We start from the raw sequence: 20,681 nt of genomic DNA, 5'->3' as shown, positions 1-20,681 counted from the left end.
CCTCAAGTCTAACCCAGAACTCCTTAAAAACAACCAAACTGAGTTTAAACATCACATCTCCACCACCAAAAAACGTTGTCTGTGTGGGGGCTACAAAAGCAAACTGATTTAAATCCAGAAACAGATACCTTAAAAGCAAATCTTTAAAAATATCCTCATTTACTGAATTACCCACTACAAAGCAGTAATTCTAAAGACATTACAATAGCTGAAAAGGAAAAACCCAGCCTGGTTTAACACACTTGTCAGCTTCATTTAGCAGCACTCACTCCTTGGAAGAGTTTTTACCCTGTGCCCGTCTTTGGAATCTCTGTTCTGCAAAACAAGAGGGAAAGCAGCTAGAAACCTCCAAGGGCAACAAAAGTACAGTGAAGTCAGCCCTTGTTTCATTTTTAAGCATTTTCTCTTAATAAAAAGGCTCAGAGGTGGTTTGTTGGGCAGATTTAAATGAATGCTTTGCTTTAGAAATATCAAGGCTGATTCATAGGCCTGTGCCAGACTAGTACACAACTGATCTCTTGAGCTCATATCAGTCACACACCAATTACAGTTATGCCTGCAAGATATAATAAAACTCCTTTGTCTGACCTGACAAAAAAAAAATTAAAAATCGAGTCTTTTTATGAGGTTTTGTTTGGGAAATATAAAATTACAGCACAAGCAAATTGATAGTTAAAAAAAAAACCCACATGGCTGTAAAGGAGCCTGGAGTAATTAGAGTCTGTTTGGAGATTTCCCCCAAAATTAATTCCTATAAACATTCCATTTGTTGCCCAGGACTTATCTATTCCCTTCAATCAAAACGAGTTCACACCCTCTCCCAAGCCCCAGCCACCGAGTAATAATGCTGTGAGTAATCTTTGCAGCACAGAGCAAACCCCTCGAGCTGATAAAGGAACTTCAGCCCTGACCTTTGCAACAGAGAACAGACAGCTCAGCAAGGGCAAACAAAAGAGTGGACAAGTCATGCCAAGGATTATTATCCATCCTGGAGGTTCACACATCCTCAAGAAGGGAGATTTTTGGTTTACAGAGGTCGTCTGGGGAAAATTGTGTCAAAACTCGAAGCTCTGTCACAAATAAAGTCCTGAAAGCAGCTAAAGAAAAGCCTGACCGTTTCCACGCTGTGTAATTTTAATTTTCACACAACTCAACCAAACCCACCCCCCCACAATAGGTCAAGGATAGTAGCAAAGCCTGGAGGTCATACATTGATTTAAAAATTGATCTTTTCTAAGTGATCAGGTTACTGAAACCTGCACAACCCCATCGAGGATTGCTCAGTAAAATCACTGCTGCCTTGCTCTAGCTCAGGAAAGGTCATTTCTTGGTTAAGGAATAACAGGAGAAGGCCAGATTCTTGAAGCCACATGAAAAAGGACTTCTTTTTTAAGAGTAAGCCTTTACATGTACTTATTAACCCTCAAGTCTCCAGAGAAATGTGTAAATAACACATTCAGTTCGCAGAGAAAATGAGGCCCATCAGTTATCACCTGGATTTTCAAACCATTCCTTAATTTTTAACGTCACATCTGAAAGAGTGGAGACACTTTTTTCTGAAGACCTGAAAACATTTCAGCGGTAATTATACTGACAGAATTTGCTACCTCCAACAGTCAGGCCCCAAACATCCCAAGCTGGGGGTTTTATTTACACCCACCCATCTCCCAGACTTGGTTTCTCCCAGAAAGGATGGGAGTGGTGGGGGGGAGAAATGCGTATTTCCAAAAGTCATGGTTTGTTTTTCCAAATGTCACTCCCTGCCAGAGCACGGCTGAGTCATGACAAGTGGGGATGTGACAGCACAGAGTTCTGTTTCTAAAATTCTTTTCCCAGTTCCCAAATTGACTTTGGCATCTTAATGAGAAACACAGGAAAGCTCTTAAGGTTTTCAAACTTGCCCTGCTTTGTGAGCACCTAAAAAGTGTATTTACAATGTTATTTACTTTTCTTTTCCCCGTGAAGAGCACTCTGGGTTTGCCAGAATTCCTCCAGCTCACTTTAGACACTCGAAAAGCCTGAAATCAGAAGGAATGATTTTGCAACACGAGGAAAAGCAGTCGATGGGTTTGGAAACGGAAGCAGAACCTGAGGGTGAATTAGAATAACTGAATGAGCTGATATTTAGAAGACTCCTCTGATGGAGCTGCAGAAGCCAAGACAATTCAGCAGCAGCCTCCCAAGGGCATGACATGCTGGATAGGACCCTGCTCCCAACCCAACTGTGTTTCTGAGATTATATTTTTGAGATAACGTTGTCTCAGTGTTTGCAGGCAAACCTTTAGTGCAGTTCACGGGCCCCCACGTTTCCCCTCTCCTGTTAAATCACCCCATATAAATTTACTATGCTTCCTGCCTAGATTAGCAATGGCTATTTGTGAGGATGCAAATGAAGTATTCTTTGCTCTCCCAGGCTGGATTCTCACACTGAGCTCACCACCTTGTCTGGGACCTCAACTGCCACTGCCAACCCATCCCTCCCTTGCCAAGGGGCATGATTTGCATGATGTGTTTGCTCTATGAACGATTTTAAAACACATATCAGGGGAGCATAAACCATGCACTTGACTGGTTGCCAATGTCTTAGAGAAACTATGAGTAACATTTTTAATCCAGCTGTGGCCGACTCAGCTTCTGAGAATCTCAATTTCCTGCCATTTTTAGCTGTTTTAAAGGCTCAAATCAACGCAGGTTTTTGGCAGCTGAACAATACACGTGTTTCTGGAGGAGGTGGACACTGATACAAACAAAAACACCCCCCCACACACACAGTCTGTTTGATTTTAAGTCACTTATTAAAGCTCCAGTCCCACTGCCTGTAATAAATCTCTCTCGGTTAATGACAATAGAAAGTAAATATTTCACCTGATGATCTCTTTGCTTTTCCATTTACTACCACTTGGGTTTGAGAACCTTAAATTACCAGAGATCAGTTAATGAATACTTCTACTGACCACTGATATACAGTTCAGCTTCACATGAAAATTTAAACAAAGCTCTTCTTGCGTTTAACTGTTTGGTTTTTGTTTTGTTTTTTTCACTTTTACCCTTACCTCTTCCTTTTTTTCCCCGGAAAACAGATGATTGTAGATGTCCAGTAACAGGTTTTGCCTTTTCCTGCACCCCTGTTATTTTGTTTCACGCACACATTTTTTCATTTCCTCCCCTTGCATCAAGCAATAAATTAAATAGTCACAACCTTAACTCTATCAATTATTACATGACTTTTCAGTTTCACAGCAGTTTAACGGATTTGTTCTGACACAGACTGGTCCCTACCCTTAATCACTTTTCCAAGGATTTTTGATGCATGGAATGCCCCACTGTCAAGAAACTCCTGGAGCTAAACCTCTCCAGCGTGTTCCCATTCCCCTTCTTACACCGTGACCCATTACAAGAAAATAACTGTGAAAATTAATTTCATCCCAAAATGGCAAACTGGGCCCTGCTCAAATTATTTTGCAGATTTAAATTTCTCCTGTTTTTCATAACAGCATTATGAGGAGAAAAAGTGAAATAGTTCATGGACCCATTAGCCACTAACACATTGTTGAGAGCAGGCAGCAAATGCAGAAAGCACGAGGTTTTCAAAGCAACTTCCCAGCGTGGCAAAATCAGCCTTATTTTATGGATGATGGCAATTACGCTGCAGAAAGAATATATATTATTTTTTAAACTGAAAGCTTTCTATCAAGGCCTACATTTCCTAATTGTCAGGCTCACATTTAATTTACAAAACCTGACCTTCCTAATTTGAAAAATCTTACCTGGCATCTCCTTTTGAAAGGTTGGTGTTTACAGGATGAAGAATAACCTTGTTTGCATCCACATCCACCACACATTTTGTATGCAGATCAAGCTCTATAAAGAAATGAGAGAGTGTCAAGTGCTGCTCCTAAAGCACTGGGATTATATACACCATTACTTCCTCCAGACACCAAATTTATTCATGCAGTCTGACAGCCACCCATCAGCTAGAGAATAGAAACAGGACTATTGCCAAATTCCACTTCTAGGGATATTCTGATGGGATGGATCCTGTCCAGCTTTAAAGCAAGCACTCTTTTCAAAACAAGAAAGAGCACTTAGGTTTCACTGAAGGACAATCAGCATACACAAGGGCGGTATGAAATTTCTTCTGGGGGGAAAAGAACCATTTAGGCACGGTACCACTTTGACAGCTCTTCTTATTGCTCCCTCAATGCCTCCCAGCTCGCAGGGGAAAGCTGCCCCTGCCATCTGCAGCACATTTTCCCCGGCCGCTGTTGTGATACCGCGGCGTGTGGTGCCAGCTGTCAGTCCTGGGGCACCTGCTCCGAGAAATTCAAGTCCCATCAAAAATAATTTAGGTGCGAGCATGTAGAAAAAAAGGGCTTGTCCTTCCCTTCCCCTCCCCCCCCCCACCCCCAGGCTGCCAGTCAGCTGGAAAGCCCAGCTTTTCCAAGGGACGCTCAGCAGCGGGATATGGGCGATGAGTAATAAGGATATTTGGAGGGCACGAGAATTCTCAGGCGCAGAGGCGGGGAAAGCAAAATAAAAGGTTCAGATAACACTGACAACAGTCCAAGGTATCCACCCAGTGACAAATGCAGTTAGATACGAAATAAAGCACGCACCACTTGCCTACAGACACCCAGGACAGAGGGCCTGGGCACCAAACAGTCCAGCCTTATGACACAGAGCCTGGAAAGTGCATCCAAGTGCTGATCGCAACGAACGCACGATGACGCTGCTCACACCCCGCCAGGATGACGAGGGGCTACGCTGAACAACCTCCACACAGGGTTCAACACCTCAGCTGAATCACCAAAATGAGCTCGTGTCTAATCACGTTAATTATAATCCTCATCCTCCTTCATCTCTGCTCTTTCCTCCTCTGTGTCACCTGTACTTGCTCTTTCACCTTAAAGCACCTTATAAACTCAGGCTGAAAATCTCCCAGGCAAAGACTGCAGATCTCAGTTATTGCACAGCACCTTTGTGCTCCAGCTAAATAGCACAGTAAGAGGGAGTTTCTTCCATGGGCATTTTTTGAAAGAAAGGTTACAGCCTCTTTTGCTGCTTGACGCTCAACAAAGAAAGCCGAAGCTCGAGATTACTGCTCATAGCAGGCAGTCACATGGAACTGAAATCCTTCAGAGCAAAACTGCTCCTCTGTTATTACACTGTGCTTTTGCAGAAGGAAGAGCCAGGCAAGTTGCAGAAGCCAGTGTTTATTTTAATTTCCCTCCACACCCTGAAAGCCAATTTACCCATCATTAATATGCAATGCATGCTTGCTTAGATGAAACCATACTCCTCGTACGTCCCATATCCGACAAGGCACTTTATCTCGGTCTGGCTGGTTAGTGATTAACATTCTGTGTTGCACTGACCTGCTTTTCCCAGCTACTGAGGAAGGCTTTTACCTGCCTCATGCAAAGCATAAGGTCTGCACACGCTGCCTGTGAGCAGCATGGTCTCTGTCACCTTTTTAATCCATCTCTTGAGGTGCCCGTGGCAGGTTTTGCACCCACGACTGCCCAGTGAACTCATGGCCTTACTTACCAGTATTCTGTGTGAAACACCCTTAAGGAAGCACACAGGCAGGATATGAGACTTCCTTCAAGTCAAATGTCCCCACAGGAAAAAGAGGTAAGATTCAAAGCCAATTTCTCTTGTGCAACACACCTTGTCTGATCGTCACCATTGCACAGGGAACGTTCAAATCCCTCACCTTGGTGTGACAGACAGGGGCCAGCACTGTTTGGGAAGATGGGGTGAGCCAAACCAACAGCTATTGCCAAACACAGAGGTCTCGGTCCTTCCTTCCTGTGCCTGTTGCTCAGCAGACTCCTCTGCAAGTCACTTCAACAGCAGAAAACTGCCCAACGTGAAAATGGATGTGTTCAGACCCCGTGGAAAGCTCCATCAGCCCAGGGACAGCTCAGAAGGACAAAGGCCACGCAAACAGTGGGTAGACCTGGACAGAGGGAAGAGACCTTGTCCCAGCAGAGTTGAACTGCCCCATCAGTTCATGGTGTCACATGAAATAAACCCCTAAGAAACAGTTATATTGAGCCTCTAAGCTGGGTCGTGTATCCAGACAGCCTTAAGGCTGCTTATCCCAGTTACCCTGGCCAAAGGCTCACATGGCAACTTCTCCTTTTAGCTGAGGAAACACTTTAAATCCTGGTATAATAGCACATCAGACACTTTCTACAGATTCTGGCTCTGTTGCAAACCACGTTCTTTGACAGCTTTCTGATTTCTTTAATGCTTCCAGTACACTGAGAGGTGAATCTTGCATTAGCCACTGCTGAAACTTATATCATCATAATTTCCACCTCGTTAAGTTTTTAATATCACTTAAGCAGGTTGGCCTTACAGTCTAATTATCTGCCTGCTCTTTTGGATATGATCACACGAGGACTCCACCCTTACTTTTACTAGTTTCAGTGTCTCCCAGGTAAGCTGTGTACCTGCTGCTCCTGAACAACAAGGAAAATTGGGATGCACCAAGATAAGATGATAACCATGCACATCCAAAAACCCCAGTCAATTCATCCTGTAGTAAGGGTTGAAGCTTGGTATTATTATTTTTTTCCAACTATAATACAGGTGTTGTTTTTTCAGACAGCACAAAATTTAGGAAAAGTTAAAAGATGACAGAAGTGGCTCACTGTCAAACTTTGGAGATCTATCCCAAATCCTGCCTCTCAAACAAAATCTCCCCTATTATTATTGCTAACCTGCTTCTACCTTCAGTCATTACTGAGCAAACACAATCAACTCCTCATTTGCTTCAGCAAATCAAGCAACTAATCAGCTAATTGCTCTTTGAAGAATGCAAACTCAAACTCTCAACATCAAGCAACATTTATTGCCGGGAATGAAAGTCTCTCTTTCACAGCTTTGGAGAAAGAGAGCTGTGACATCCATAATAAAAGGGAAAACACGTATCATTTACATTTCACAGCCCGGGAACTGTTAAGCAAAGCTGGGCTGAGTGCAGGAATAATTGTTAAGTCCTGTGTGTCCCAGCTACTCACACAGAGTCTCTTGGATGAGTTTTTATTTCACTTGTAAAACTGGAAGGTGGGGGTTGAAGGAAGCCACTCTCCTTTCTCTTGATTTTTCAACTCCTCATAAGACTTTTTCTAGGATGATGAAAACTGGGATTCAGGCAATGTAGATTTCAGCTGAAACCACTCTTGTGTAAATCCAAATTTACTACTATGCCTTTGGATAAAAGCCTTATGGGTGTTGTAAAAATAATTCACTCTACCCATATGACTCTGGGCTTTTCCACTGGCCTAAGAAATTCGTGTGTGTTTCAAACAGGGTGGAAAAGCCCGTAAAAGCAAGAGAGAGCTGGAAAAGCAAAGCCAGGAGCAGCCTAACACCACATGGAATGGATTCAGCAGGCACTGGTCCATTCCCACAACAGGTAGGAGTTTACATTCCCTCTGTAATAGCAGTCACGAGGTTGGTAATCATAAACTCACCCCAGCAGATTTTCCACAACAGGGGTTAGGAAACACCAGCAAAGGTGCAACTTTAAAATGTACCGAGCAGGTTTGGGGCAGGGACAAGGAGTGGATGTGAATCCTGGGGGAAGGGGAGAGGAGGATTTTGGAGAATGTCAGATGTTTTCACCTCTGGGAAATCTCCACCTTTGCTTATGGATCAGAGTAGGGAACTGTTTTCACAAACGAGCTGCACAGGTTGGATAATCTTATACCCAACTCACTCCAGTAAGGCACAGATCAAACTCAGCTGCATCACAAAAAAAACAACCTGAAATGCCACATTTTTCAGCCACTATTCTAAAAACCCATCCCATTTTAAGGTTACTGTATTTCAGAACCAAACAAAATGATCCTAACAGACAGCTTTTACAGGGCAGCATGAAACAATCTTAAAATGAAAGATGACACAGTAAATAAGTCAGTCTGCAATGGTTTAAACTGGGGGTTGGAACTAAAGGCTTTTTAGTACCACAGCTAGGAAAGATGAAAAGTCTGTTACAACTTCATGTGACCTTCCATGTTTTCCTCTTTATATACCCATTTTTTCACATTTTATATGATGATGGCAGCCTTCCAGTACCTAAAGGGGCTCCAGGAGAGCTGGAGAGGGACTTTGGACAAGGGTCTGAAGGGACAGGACAAGGGGAAGTGGATTCCCACTGCCAGAGGGCAGGGACAGATGGGATATTGGGAAGGAATTGTTGGCTGGGAGGGTGGGGAGGCCCTGGCACAGGTTGCCCAGAGAAGCTGTGGCTGCCCTTGAATCCCCAGAAGTTTCCAAGGCCAGGTTGGATGGGGCTTGGAGCAACCTGGGCTAGTGGGAGGTGTCCCTGCCCATGGCAGGGGGTTTAGAACAGGATGAGCTTTAAGGTCCCTTCCCACTCAAACCATTCAGGGATTCCATGAATTCAGGGAATGCACTTCCCATTTAATCAAGAGCTTTTATTGCCATATGAATTTTCCCATTAGATCTCAGTTTAACACACTGGTTTATGCAGGTTGACAGTTTTTCAGCCCTTCCAAATATCATTTGATCTGAACCCAGTGTTACAACACAAGTCGAATAAAAGTTGTGACAGATTCCTCCTGGTCCCTTGGAGATGGACATCCAGCTCTGTGGAGTCACTGGGAACCAGCACAACCTCTCTTGATGAGCTTCATAAAAGCTAGAGAAGCCAACTGAAGTATAAAAAATAAAATGTGAAAGGTTTAAAGTGCATATACTAAGCTCATAAGCCAAAATTGGCCCCGGATACAAAAGCTCAGAATAATCTCCTGTAAAGACAGACCATAGAAATTTTATATTTTAAATTGCCAGTAGATTTTCAGGAGATTAACATTCCCTTGAAGGTTAGAACTGGAATGTTGTGGCCTGAGCCTTCAAGTGGCACGGAATAAGAAATTATAGTTGGTTTTTGGTTCTTGGTCTCCAAAAGCAAATGGCAATAACACTGAGATGTTTAAATAGTTATCTAAAAATATTTAAAAGTTTGTTTATCACACAAATTAAATAAATGCCAACTAAAAAAAAAAAGTGAAGTTGTTGTGTTTTTTTTTTTGTTTGGGTTTGGGGTTTTTTGCTTTGTTTTTGTTTGAAAAAGACACGTGAAAGCAAGTTCAAAGACAACAAGTCCTCAAGATTCCCTGCCAATTTTTGTTTCCTAAGAGTGACTTTTCTCTTTGCCCTTCGCTATGTAGGAGCCAACACAAATAAATGAAAAACTGACTATATGAGTGAGTGTCAAAATAACTCAGATCTACATGACAATGCTAAGAGATTATATGGAAAAAACAGTGCAACATCACTTTTAGGGCATTAATTATAAGACATAATGTTAAATTCTGACAAAAATACAGCAACTTGACTTGTCCCTTATGTCTCCCCTACGCAGGCACCTTTCAAGCTTCTCTGCTGCGTGAAAAGTGCACAAATATAAGTCCTGAAAATTTCAGTCTGCAGCAATTAAAGCTCATTAAATATGCATGAGAGCATCTGGAAGGCCACACAATGCTTGTCGATGAGGTGGAAGTCAACTCAAGCTCCATGAGCACGTGAAATCAAGCTGCCCTCGCACGTTAACGCTACGTTGTCCGAACGCTAAAAAAAAAATAAGTTCTGTCCTCTGCTGTTTCATTTTCTGCAAGAAAAAAAAAAATGCTTCCCTAACAGCTTTAGTAAAGGCCCTCGGTGTATCTTTACATGAACCTTACTCACAGTCAGCTCTCTCAGCTCGTGGGGACTGAGTGAATAACTCAGCCCGGTGAATCCCGAGGAAGTTCAACACTCAGCTCCAGGTTCCTGCTTCGTTTCGGGGCTTTGGAGTTGACAGGGATGAAATGCAAACCCGAAAGCCAAGGCAGAACTATTCAAAGCCTGTCCCTCTGATCTTTCTGTTGACTTGAGGAGGAGCAAGCTGCCCTGAAACCAGAGCAGCCAGGTAATCTCATCCTGCACTTCAGGTGTAATTAGCACTACAATTGTTTGCCTTTGTGGCTTCCACCTTGGGCTGCCTGGGAGTCTCTGGCTGCGGGGAGGAAGCTTGTGAGCACCTTAGGAGTTCTTAAAATACAATTGCCTCGCTGAGTAAGACAAGATGAAACATTAACTCTGCATCCTTCACCCTTTTGGCACCCTATCTCGAGGTTAATCCTGCTCATACCGCAAACACTTTTATAGGTTATCAGCAATCGCCAGGAAATATTCCAAACTCTAGGCACTCATGTGTGAGAAGGATAATGGTGAAGAAAAGTCTTGTGGTTTCCATGTTGCCATCAGGTTACAACAGGTGCCGTTCCACTCACTCTAATACCATAATTAATCTTGTAAGCCGGCTTGCACAAACTCCAATTTATAGATAAATCGTTTCTGTTGTCATCTCCAAACAAACAAAAGCACAGGAACAACCCCCACCTCCTCACCTCAAACCCCAAAAACATTTCAAGTGGCTGGAAATGCAACCTCCCCCAAAGAGTGGGAGGACATAAAATTACCACCTGACACCGTGGTCAGAAGCTTGTGCAGATAGAGAAGCAAATTCCTTCCTTACAAGCACTGGAAAAAAGGACCTTGATCACCAAAGAATGGGAAAACCCCTGTCTGAACACAGAAACTACTCTGGATAAATACACATACTAACATAATAGATACCTGAATGCATATTTACATGCAGTCCAGATGTTTAAACTGGAGCTGTAGGTCTTACACTACAATCCTAGAACAGTTTAATCTTGTCAGGATACAGACAGTTCCTTTCCTGCCTTTTTTTTTTAAAAAAAAAAACCAGAAAAATATTAACCCAAGTGAGATGTAGCAGCACAACAGCAGCTTGGACTGGCTTAAGGTGTCATCAGCCATATCTTTGAGTGTAAATTGCATTTTTTTTTAAATACCAGCACTAATTAACAATACACTGAATTGATTCAAAGGCACAAGGAAACCCAAGGACTTAAACATACTTATGTGATGCCTGTACCCCAACATCACCTTAAAACGAAGTGTTCAGTAAGAAAAATCTTAATTAAAAAGCCTCCAACTGCCATTTGCTTTGCTTCGTGGTATGGTTTGCACAGCATTTGCCTGAAGTATAATGAGTATCTGCTAAGAGGAGCCAAACATCACATTCATAAAAGGAAATCCACTGCAACTCTGAAATAAAACAGCAAAATAACTTCCTGATTGTTATCAAGACCACATCTGAATAAAGCAGTGCACTAGGAAATACTTCTGTGAATTACAGAGCCAAGAAAATAGAAGACTTAGAGTCTTAACTACTAACAAAACAGTGCTGGATTATTTAATTCATAAAAGCCTGTTAATCGAGATCCCAGTTTGCAAAGTAGAAAGGATGGAAAAAGAAGGAGCCTCTGTTGATACCCAGCAGAGCTTCCAACTTCAGACGTGGTGCTGCAACCACATTGACACAGCAGTGGCTTTCCAAAGCAAGGCTTCCATGCAGGCTTTGCAGGATTGGGTCTAATTTGAAGCAAGATTCAAAAAAAAAAAAAAAAAAAAAAGCCTAGATGCAAAAAAAAAAACCCCAAAAAACCAAACAAACAAACACACACACAAAACAAAAACAAACAAAAACCCAACCAAACAAAAAACCACTAACTCAGGAAACCCAAGTACAATTACAGATGCTTCCCCTCCCTAAAAATGAGTGCTATAAACTTAATTTATAGATACCACTGAGCGTAAGAATGATGCAGGACCCTCAGTATAAACACCCTGAAATGTGAGTACTATAAATAACCCACTGTTTGATAGAGAAATCCCTTCCACATGCAGGCAGGGAACCCATTATACTTTTATGAGCTGTAAAAACGAGTAACAGTTAAGCACACCACTTTTATTAACCTAATAAACCCTTGCCTTAAGAAATTCATATTTCAAACACCAAAGACAACCACCACCACCAACCACAAGTAAACACCGAGAATATTTCAAAGCTTAAGTTTCCACAGCCTGACAGGTTTGCAATGTTAAGCCCTTCGGTGCAGAGGGAAGGAAAGGACATTACTCGTGATCCTGAAGAAAACAAATACTTGCTTCGGGTCCAAAGCCCCAGAACTTCATACAAATACTGCTCAGAACAAAGTGTGTACGAGAGAGCTTCCAGGAAAGCTGTCTCTGGCCTCAAAGCCTGTTAAAAAAGCAGAGCCACAGAAGCCTCACAAGTGGATGACTCTTCAGAGAGTCAGTTGCACAAATTCTTAAATTTAAGATTAAACGGGTAAGAAAAATAGCAGCCTTGATATCAGTGTTTATTTCTCTAAATTCTAGGAGCATCAGAAATACTATAGGGGGGTATCAGTTGTTTAGACCTGACTGTGACAATCTGCTGAGGAAAAAAATATCAAGTCCAGGACATTTTGTTTGAGAGGGAAAAAGGCGCTGATCTTTTAGGCTGGACTTAAATGGATTTACCTATCACTTACAAGCAACAGGATGATTAACAGCTGCAAACTGCCAAGAAAGGTGCCAAGAGTGAAGGGTTCAGGTCCCTCTTCCTTCTGATGAGCACCAGGGATTGATACACAAACATCCTTCACTCCTGGATCAGCCTCCTAACAATCAGGGTTCAGCCATCCCCTCTAGTCCATAACGTTTTTAAGCTTAGACAGAATAAAATAGAACCAGAAGTTGGACTTCAATGGTCCTTGTGGGTCTCTTTCAATCCAGGATATTCTCTGATTCCACAAAATAACTCGGATAACAAGATACAATCTCCCCTTCTCCCAGATTCCTTTACTTCCCCTACTTCTTGCCCACATATATTTCCTGCAGAACTGAGTCCCTGGCTGGAATGAGACACGTGGATAAACTCAGGACTGAACAGATGTGGGATGTACTCGGGAGGGAGAGGTGCATTAGTCATCCCTGGGGATTCACAACTCCTGTGCAACCTCATCTCATTTGACCTGCTCTGAGCCATGCATTGGACCAGACACCTCCAGAGGTTCCTTCCCACTGGAATTACTGTCTAATCCCGGGGGGTAAACCAGTCAGAAGGTGTCTGGGGCACAGCCAAGGAAATGACCTATGTCAGGAAAGGGACATGAGCAAGAGGAAAGCCCATGTCTGTCACTGAAACTAGGCACCACCTTCCAGCTGCTCTCCCAGCTCCCACCAACTCTTCCACACTGTCACTCCACTTCCCCCAAGCAATTGTCCACAAGGATGGGTCCCTCCTCAGTTTTGAGAGCTGATACTTGAGGTTTAACAAAATGCAGGTTTTGGTCAGAACATCCCTAACCCACCAGACTGTAAAGACATCAACAAAAAAAGACATTTTTTTCTGGAAGTGGGACTCTAGAGCTCTTGTGAACTCTGTGAACATTCCCCTGCTGTCATTTTACAAGGTATGGAAACTCTGTATTCAATATTTAACCACTGAAAAGAATTAAAGAGTTACTTTGATTCAGATCATGTAGAAGATAAAGGTTTTCCCCTTCCTTCTGTTTTTTTGCTTCAGCTATTAAACTGACTTCGCTGGCTTCCCTTTCCCCAAAAGGAATTATTGGCATACTCCTGTGAGAATGTTTTGGGGGGGAAAAAAGCCACCCTACGTGTTTCTTGGATTTTTGCCTTCTTCACCTTCCCATTCCTCGGCTGAAGCTGCCTTTTCATACTCACTTCCTCATCATCCAGAGCAAGTTTTTCCAATTAAGACAAGTAATAAACATTTAAACAGCTGCCCAGACCACGGTCTGATTAACATAACCCTTAGGCAAGTTTCGTGGAGGGGGGAAAGAAACCACCAACAACCCAACAACAACAACAAAAAATATTCTCTTGTCAATTCACGCTCCTCTTCTCTATTTCCCTGCTTGCTTTTGCCTTCGTGTCGCTGTCATCGGGTTAACCCCGTCCCACTCAAGCGCCGAGGGGCAGGAATAGGGGTTGGAGAGCGACGGGATGGATTAACACGGGGCAAAACAGAGAAAAAGAGGAATTTTTCCCCCAAAACCCCAAAGCAGGAAGAAGGAAGCGCTTTCCCAGCGGGAACCGAGCGCAGCCCGGCTGTAAAGCAGGTGCAGGAGGTGTGGAGAAGGGGTGAAGTGGGCAAGGAGAGGGAAAAACCAACCAAACAAACATAAAACTAGGAAGATTTAGGGAAAAGGGACGGCAGGAGAGGGGGGCGAGCGCGGCGCGGCTTCGCTCACAGACCCACCCGCGCCTTCGCAGGGGTGCGTTTGTTTATCACGAACAAATAAATACCCACGCACACGCCCCGATACACCCACCCTCGGGCACACCTGTCCCTGCGGACACCTGTCCCTATGGATCGGCACCCCCTGGTCCCGCCGCGATCTCGGCGAGGAGAAGGGACCGGGGAGGGGGGGTGCTGAGGAAGGAGGGTCTCACCTCGCCGGTTCATGGGGCGGACGCGCACCGCCACCTTCACTTTGGAGTCCCCCATCCTGCCGCTCCAGCTTTCCCGGCTCCCTCGTCCCTGCCCGGCTTCCGTCTGCGGAGGGAGAGCCGGCCACGGGGAGGAGCGGCCGCCGGGGGGGAGGTGCCGCGCCGGGCCAATTCCGCCGGGACTACAACTCCCGGCGTGCACCGCGCCGCGCCACGCCTCCCTGCTCCCAGCGGGCCGCCGCGGTGCGCGCTGGGAGGTGTAGTTCTTCCCTCCGTCGCCGCCTGGGTGGGGAGCAGGCTGGCTGAGTCCCAGGATCAGTTAGGTTGGAAAAGCCCTCTGAGGTCGTCGAGTCCAACCGGTGACCGATCACCAGCTTGTCAACTAGGCTGTGGCACTAAATGCCATGTCCAGTCATTCCTTGAACAACTCAAGTGGTGAGGACTCCATCACCTCCCTGGGCAGCCCCTTCCAATGTCTGATCAGAGAATCCCAGAATCGGTCAGTTTGGAAAGGTACAAGAGCGGGTCGTTTGGTCCAACCTCCCTGCTCAAACACACAGCACAGGATTATGTCCAGACTGTTCTGGAATATCAGTGAATCACAGAATGATTTGGGTTGGAAGGGACATTAAAGGTCATCCAGTTCCAACACTTGCAATGGACAAGGACGCCTTCGCCTGTCCCAGGTTGCTCCAAGCCCTGTCCAGCCTGGCCTTGGACACTTCCAGGAATGGGGGAACCATGGCTTCTCTGGGCAAACTGTGCCAGGGCCTCAGTGCCCTCACAGAGAAGGATTTCTTCCCATTATCCCATCTAACCCTGTCCTGTTTCAGTGAGAAGCCATTCTCCCTTGTCCTGTCTCCTCCATCCCTTGTCCCAAGTCCCTCTCCAGCTCTCCTGGAGCCCCTTTAGGCTCTGGAAGGGGCTCTCAGCTCTCCCTGGATCCTTCTCTTCTCCAGGTGAACCCCCCCAGCTCTCCCAGCCTGGCTCCAGAGCAGAGGGGTTCCAGCCCTCAGAGCATCTCCGTGGCCTCCTCTGGTTTTGCTCCTTCAGGTCCATGACCCTCCTGTGGTGAGGACCCCAGAGAACCATCACAAACCATAACCCAACATACAGATGTGGGTTTAGGTGATGCCTGGGACTGGTTTCACAGAGCCACTCCTGCCTATTATTCACATGCCTGGTGCTATTCACTCAGCAAAGACAGCTCACTAAAAAAGCTCAACAGGAATAGTCTGAGACAGTTTGAACAATAAACAATATTACCATTTATCCCCATCAGACAGATCAACAGTTCAACCACAGCCACGGGTTGCAAAGACCGAGAACGAAACTGTAATGCAAAGATGCAAAAAAAACCCCAAAACCTCATTTAAATGGTCATGGCTGAAAAGCCTTGCAGCTGCTATTTTAGTTCAAAACAAGGATTCTCTCAGTGTTATTTTGAAAGGCCAGATTCCAGCAAGGCCGGGAAATAAAACAAATTCAGAATTGTAACCTTTCAGCCTTTCAACATCCAAGGAGGTTTTGTGACAGAAATAAAAAAAAATAACACATTTCCAAGTGGTTTTGAGATAAGATTTCAGCAGGTAGCACTTTTTGCCCAGAGGAACTGCACTCAGTATTTATTATTTCATTCCCACCTGGCCCGAAGAGTATCTTGTCAGGGCAGAGAGAAAACAAACGTTAAGTTGGCATTGAAGTCACCCTGAGATTAATGCCCATGTTCTTAAGAGCATCCCAAGTGAGCACAAGGGTTGGGAAGATGTCTCGAAGTTAAAAAAAAAATAAATAAATAACAGGTCATACTAAGCAGGGTGGCAAAACTTGAAGCAGAAAATGAGTTTTTATCTGCAGCAGGAGAAGGAATCTGCTCTCCAGCCCCACAGCCCCGTGCTGTGGAGGGTTTCTTGCTGGCAGTGGGAACACCCCGCTTCCAGGCTGCACAGTTGGTCCTTGCACTTGTGAACTTGAGGATCCAGTTACAGGATGAAACCCAGCTTTGAACTTCTTGTGGTATTTTCCAGCTGGGGCCTCGACAAACCGCACCAAGGTTCTCTGAAACCCAGCAGTTCTCAGTGGAGATAAATATAGTCCCCTTTTCACAGCTGGACACCACCGGCAGCAAGGGGAGGGTGGGTCTTTTTTTACAGCAGGTTGAGTCACCTGGAATTTGATTTGAAGAAATGGGATGAAACCCACTGCCAGATGTGGATGCAGCTGGGCAGAGCAGGTGTCACCCAAATCCAATTATTCCTCCTGCATCTCCCCTCCTGTTTTAGTTATCATTGGGTTTATGTAAAATTAAACAGTAAATCTTTTAAGGGGAATTATTCTATATAACCTTTTTATTTATTCCAAAGAGCCTGTTTTAAGTGGACAATAACAAATGCAATCATACAATTCTTACAACTTTGGCTCCGGTTTTCTACCTGGAATGAAGAATTAATTTTTCTACCTGGAATGAAGAATTTGTTTTGAGATCTGAAAAATCACCCTTTTAGCCTTCCTTGAGTTCTGACAGCCAAAGAGATACCAGATTCACGTGTAATCGTCGCTACTTTCTGCAAACTTCATCAAAGACCGAGACATCCTTAGGGCTCAAAGAACCATCTCAGCTTTGATGCCTTTGATGGGATCTCTGGGAAGATGTGCAGGAGCAATAAATTGTGCTGGCTCTCTGCAGTCCTGCCTCTGGACTTCTCCTCTATTCAAGCCCCTGCTTCCTGCAATGAATTACAGCAATGCAGCTCCTCTTGCACTGGCACAAGGTACCTCAGTGTAATTACCCCACTGTGAATTCCCCGACAAGCCCTTTCCCTGGCTCAGGGTTTCACAATCTGTGGGAAGCATCTCCCTGGAGGGGCACAGCTTGGAGGGAGGATATTGTTTCCATTCACAGCACTGGAACATGCTAATTATGCTGGGAGGAAAGGGGAGGGGTGGCAGCTTTCACTTGGGAGGGACAGGCTGGGCAAATAGTTTGTGAAACGCCAACTTAACCCCATCTTGTAGGGAATTGTCTCCAGCTCTTTTCCCCCTTCCTAGTTACTGTAATGAGGGGCTGACTTCCCAGATTAGCTCTGGCTATTTAAATGCTAATTTAATTAACAAAACATCCTTGGGGGGGGAGGCATTGCCTGTCCCTCCCATTCATTTATCGAGTTTCTGAATGCAACACTGTCTTCATCAGGTTGATGCCACAGTTATTGCTGTACCCACCTGGTCGTAGCAGCAATTAAACAGGGATGTGGAGGAGAGAAAAACAGGTCCTTCATCTCTCTCTCTCTCTCTCTTTTTTTTTTTTTTTTTTTTTTTTTTAACTGAATTTGATTGATTTTGTTGTAGAAACGACCAAGCCAAAACGATTTCACCGTGTCCTGTGATGCCCGGGATGTGTAGATCACCAGCATGCCGTGGAGGGAGTTGACTTTGGGTTTTATCTAGATCAAGGTATGAATGTTTTAGCTCTCACATCATCCAGATAGAATTGTATCTCAGGGCAAGCCAGAAAACGTGACAGTCTTTTGAATGTCTCTTCTTCCAAACAACAAATCAAGTGTGTTTTAAACCCATTTTTCCATTTGTTCGACTGCGCATGGGAAGAGACGCATCAATTATGAATTCGCTGCAGACCTACTTTGTGCCCATGAATCATTCAGGCCTGGGAAAAACTAAAAGAGAGGATCTTACAAACATTTAGTTAGTTGTATCCAAACTCTTTTAAGTTTTTTGGAAGAAGCTGAGCATCACTGGGACAGTCCCACCCACAGACTGGGAAGGATTCGGGTCATCCAGCAGCTCTTTGGCACCTTCAGTGCTCAGGTCCTTGATATGAAAATGTTTGATGAAGCATTTAAAAAAAAAACAAACCTGTTGCTGTTGTACAATTTTTCAGTGATTTTTGTTTTGTCCAGTCCCCGGGGTAATGAGTTTTATTCTGATCTGTGAATTTTGTCTTGAGGTTTATCTTGCTTTTCAGTCTGAAGAAACAACCATGTAAATGTATTTCTACATAAAGAAATTTGTAGCCACTTATAGGCCAAGGCAGAAGACAAGGCTGTTACAAAGTTATTTCAACTTTAATTGAGAAAGAAAGCACCGAGGGAAACCAGTATTAAGAACAGGTCAAAAAAATCTGGATAAAGCAGCAAATCAATTTCTCCAAATCATTTGTGTTACAATTCTGCTTGTTATTTAAAACTTACTAATTTATTTATTTGTTTATTTTTAAAGGGATTGCTGAAATTTCTCACACAGCACTTTGTGCAAGCGCGCAGGTTTAGGAAACTCACCATCAGCTTTTGCAAAGCACTTTCTGTGCTTTATTATTTTAATAGGAACAAAAAACCTGAAGGATTGATTGTTTCCAAGGTAATTCGTAACTGCGAAATTTCCTGATCCTGAGGTGGATTTTTGAAGGTATTTGTGTGTGACCTCCTGCCCTCAATGTGAACAGGTAAATAAATGAAGCCTCGACATCTTCTTGTAGTAGATTATAACAGAGTAAATCCTAAACCAAACTTTTTCTAGACATCTCCCACCTTTTGAAAGTCATTCCAAAGTTCAAAGTCCTGGCCATTAATTTCATAGGACGTGATGCTCTTTCCTGTATTACCCAGAGGGGATCCCAAATGGATAATCAGGCTCTAATGTCTCCATAAACCCCACACACGTGCCCTGTTTATGGCAGTGAAATTCCTTCTAGCTGTAGGATTTCAGTACAAATTCCTACCTCTGGCAGCAACACAGGTCCAGGCAATATTAGCAATTTATGTACTGGCAGAATGAGGCCCCTGATGAGAATTTTCTCATCTTACTGACTAAAAATTTGTATTATTCTTCTCATCTGTTCAGTTTGCTGATACAGGGAAAGCAACTGGTTTTACCCGTCATGTTGCATTTTATTGCTGTGGTTCTTTCCTCAGGTAAAGATTCAACACTGGATTTCATTTGTATGAAAATAAAATGGATTTTCTGTCCCTTGGAGCAAAATGGAGAATCTCTAGAGGACCTGAAAAATACAACTTCAGCAGGAGAGTAGGTTTTAAGCAGTTGCAGGACAAGTTTGTTATCTTTGAAAAGCAAAAACCCCCAACACAATGGCAATCACTGATACTCTGAAAAATGCATGTTTAGAGAGTTGTGCAATGTTTGCAGCGTTTATCACCTCGCTTTATCTCCTGGTACTTCTGAGACTCACGATCTGCCTTGACTTCAAAGCCTGGAATGTGTTGCAGCTTCACCTGCTGAATCACGTTCTCGCTGCTCTCCTGCAAAGGAGGCACCTGTAAAAGACACATTTTTGGGCTTTTTCACCCATTCACGCTTTCTGTCTTCACCTTCCCTCTCTCCAGAAGCTTCCAGCCATGTCCTAGTGATCCAGAGACTGGCCAAGCTCCTAATCCAAACCCAGATCTAAATTTTCCAGCTGCATTTACACTAATAAAAATAATTTAATATGTTTTGCCTGTGTTTAGCAAATACCACCTCAGGCTAAAATGCCAGTTCCAGGTCCCCCCAGAATTAATGAGTTGGTGATTTGATATGGAAACCTGGGAAATTGTGATAAACAGGCACGGTGCTGTCACCACTGGGAGCTGAAGGATTTATTGATGAAATGGGATTTTACCACCGACCAAAAAGTCCTTTCTGTCTTCACAGGCAAGAGTGACACCCGGTGGCTACGGAGCAAAATGAAATCAGCTCTAATCGTCATGTTCCCTTTTTCTCTCCTTAATTCCTGCTTTTCTCCTGCTTTTTTTGAAGGGAGAGCCGGGCACGGGGCTGTACTTCTGCCTCCTGCATGAGCACCCATCTCCTGGTGGCATCATCAGTTCCCCTGGACCAGCTCCCCTGGGGTGCAACTGGGAGAGCAAAGGGATGGCTCCCAAAACACTGGACACACAGATGGGATCCTGACACCCTGAATTTGGGCAAAGGATTTCCACTGATCCCATCACAACCCTCACTTGGCCCTTCCCGGGGTTTGTCTGGGCCTGTGGTCATTAGGACATGAGGTGGGATTTCTTTTAAGCATATTTTATCTAAAATGGCAAGAAACTCATTAGCACAGGTTGTCAGAGAGAGGGGAATACCTGGGAGCTCCTTTTTGCTTTGTGCCTCTTAGGTATTGTTTATCATGCACTAAAAATTACGGGACAAAAGGAATGAAACAGCATTTTTGGCTTTGTGGATGTAACCCGAGTGCCTTCAGCTAAGTGGTTATTGGAGTGTACTATGAAATATCTCAAGAGAAGTGCTAAAAAAAGAAATACATTAGTAATCTTTGGTGAAAAAATTTA

At 44.0% G+C, this 20,681-nt stretch overlaps 1 protein-coding gene across 9 annotated transcripts in view; it reads right to left on the bottom strand.

Moving 5' to 3' along the window:
* KIF13B (kinesin family member 13B) overlaps positions 1 to 14,507 on the bottom strand; it is a 123,279-nt gene extending 108,772 nt beyond the window's left edge. For all 9 annotated transcript variants that reach the window (XR_007628859.1, XR_007628860.1, XM_050314749.1 and 6 more), the window contains exons 1-2: positions 14,380 to 14,507; positions 3,768 to 3,861 (exon numbers count right to left, since the gene is read on the bottom strand). Coding sequence is in view for 7 of the 9 variants with exons in the window: in XM_050314749.1 (XP_050170706.1) it covers positions 3,768 to 3,861; positions 14,380 to 14,434 (149 nt within the window). In the remaining 2 variants the exon portion in view is untranslated. The remainder of the gene's footprint in view (positions 1 to 3,767; positions 3,862 to 14,379) is intronic.
* Positions 14,508 to 20,681: the final 6,174 nt, after the last annotated feature.

Source organism: Myiozetetes cayanensis, unplaced genomic scaffold (assembly GCF_022539395.1).
Source record: "Myiozetetes cayanensis isolate MyiCay16 unplaced genomic scaffold, myiCay2020 scf2-11, whole genome shotgun sequence".
Taxonomy (NCBI): Eukaryota; Metazoa; Chordata; class Aves; order Passeriformes; family Tyrannidae; genus Myiozetetes; species Myiozetetes cayanensis.
The sequence above is the reverse complement of the archived record's forward strand: the minus strand, read 5'-3'. Positions and strand labels throughout refer to the sequence as shown.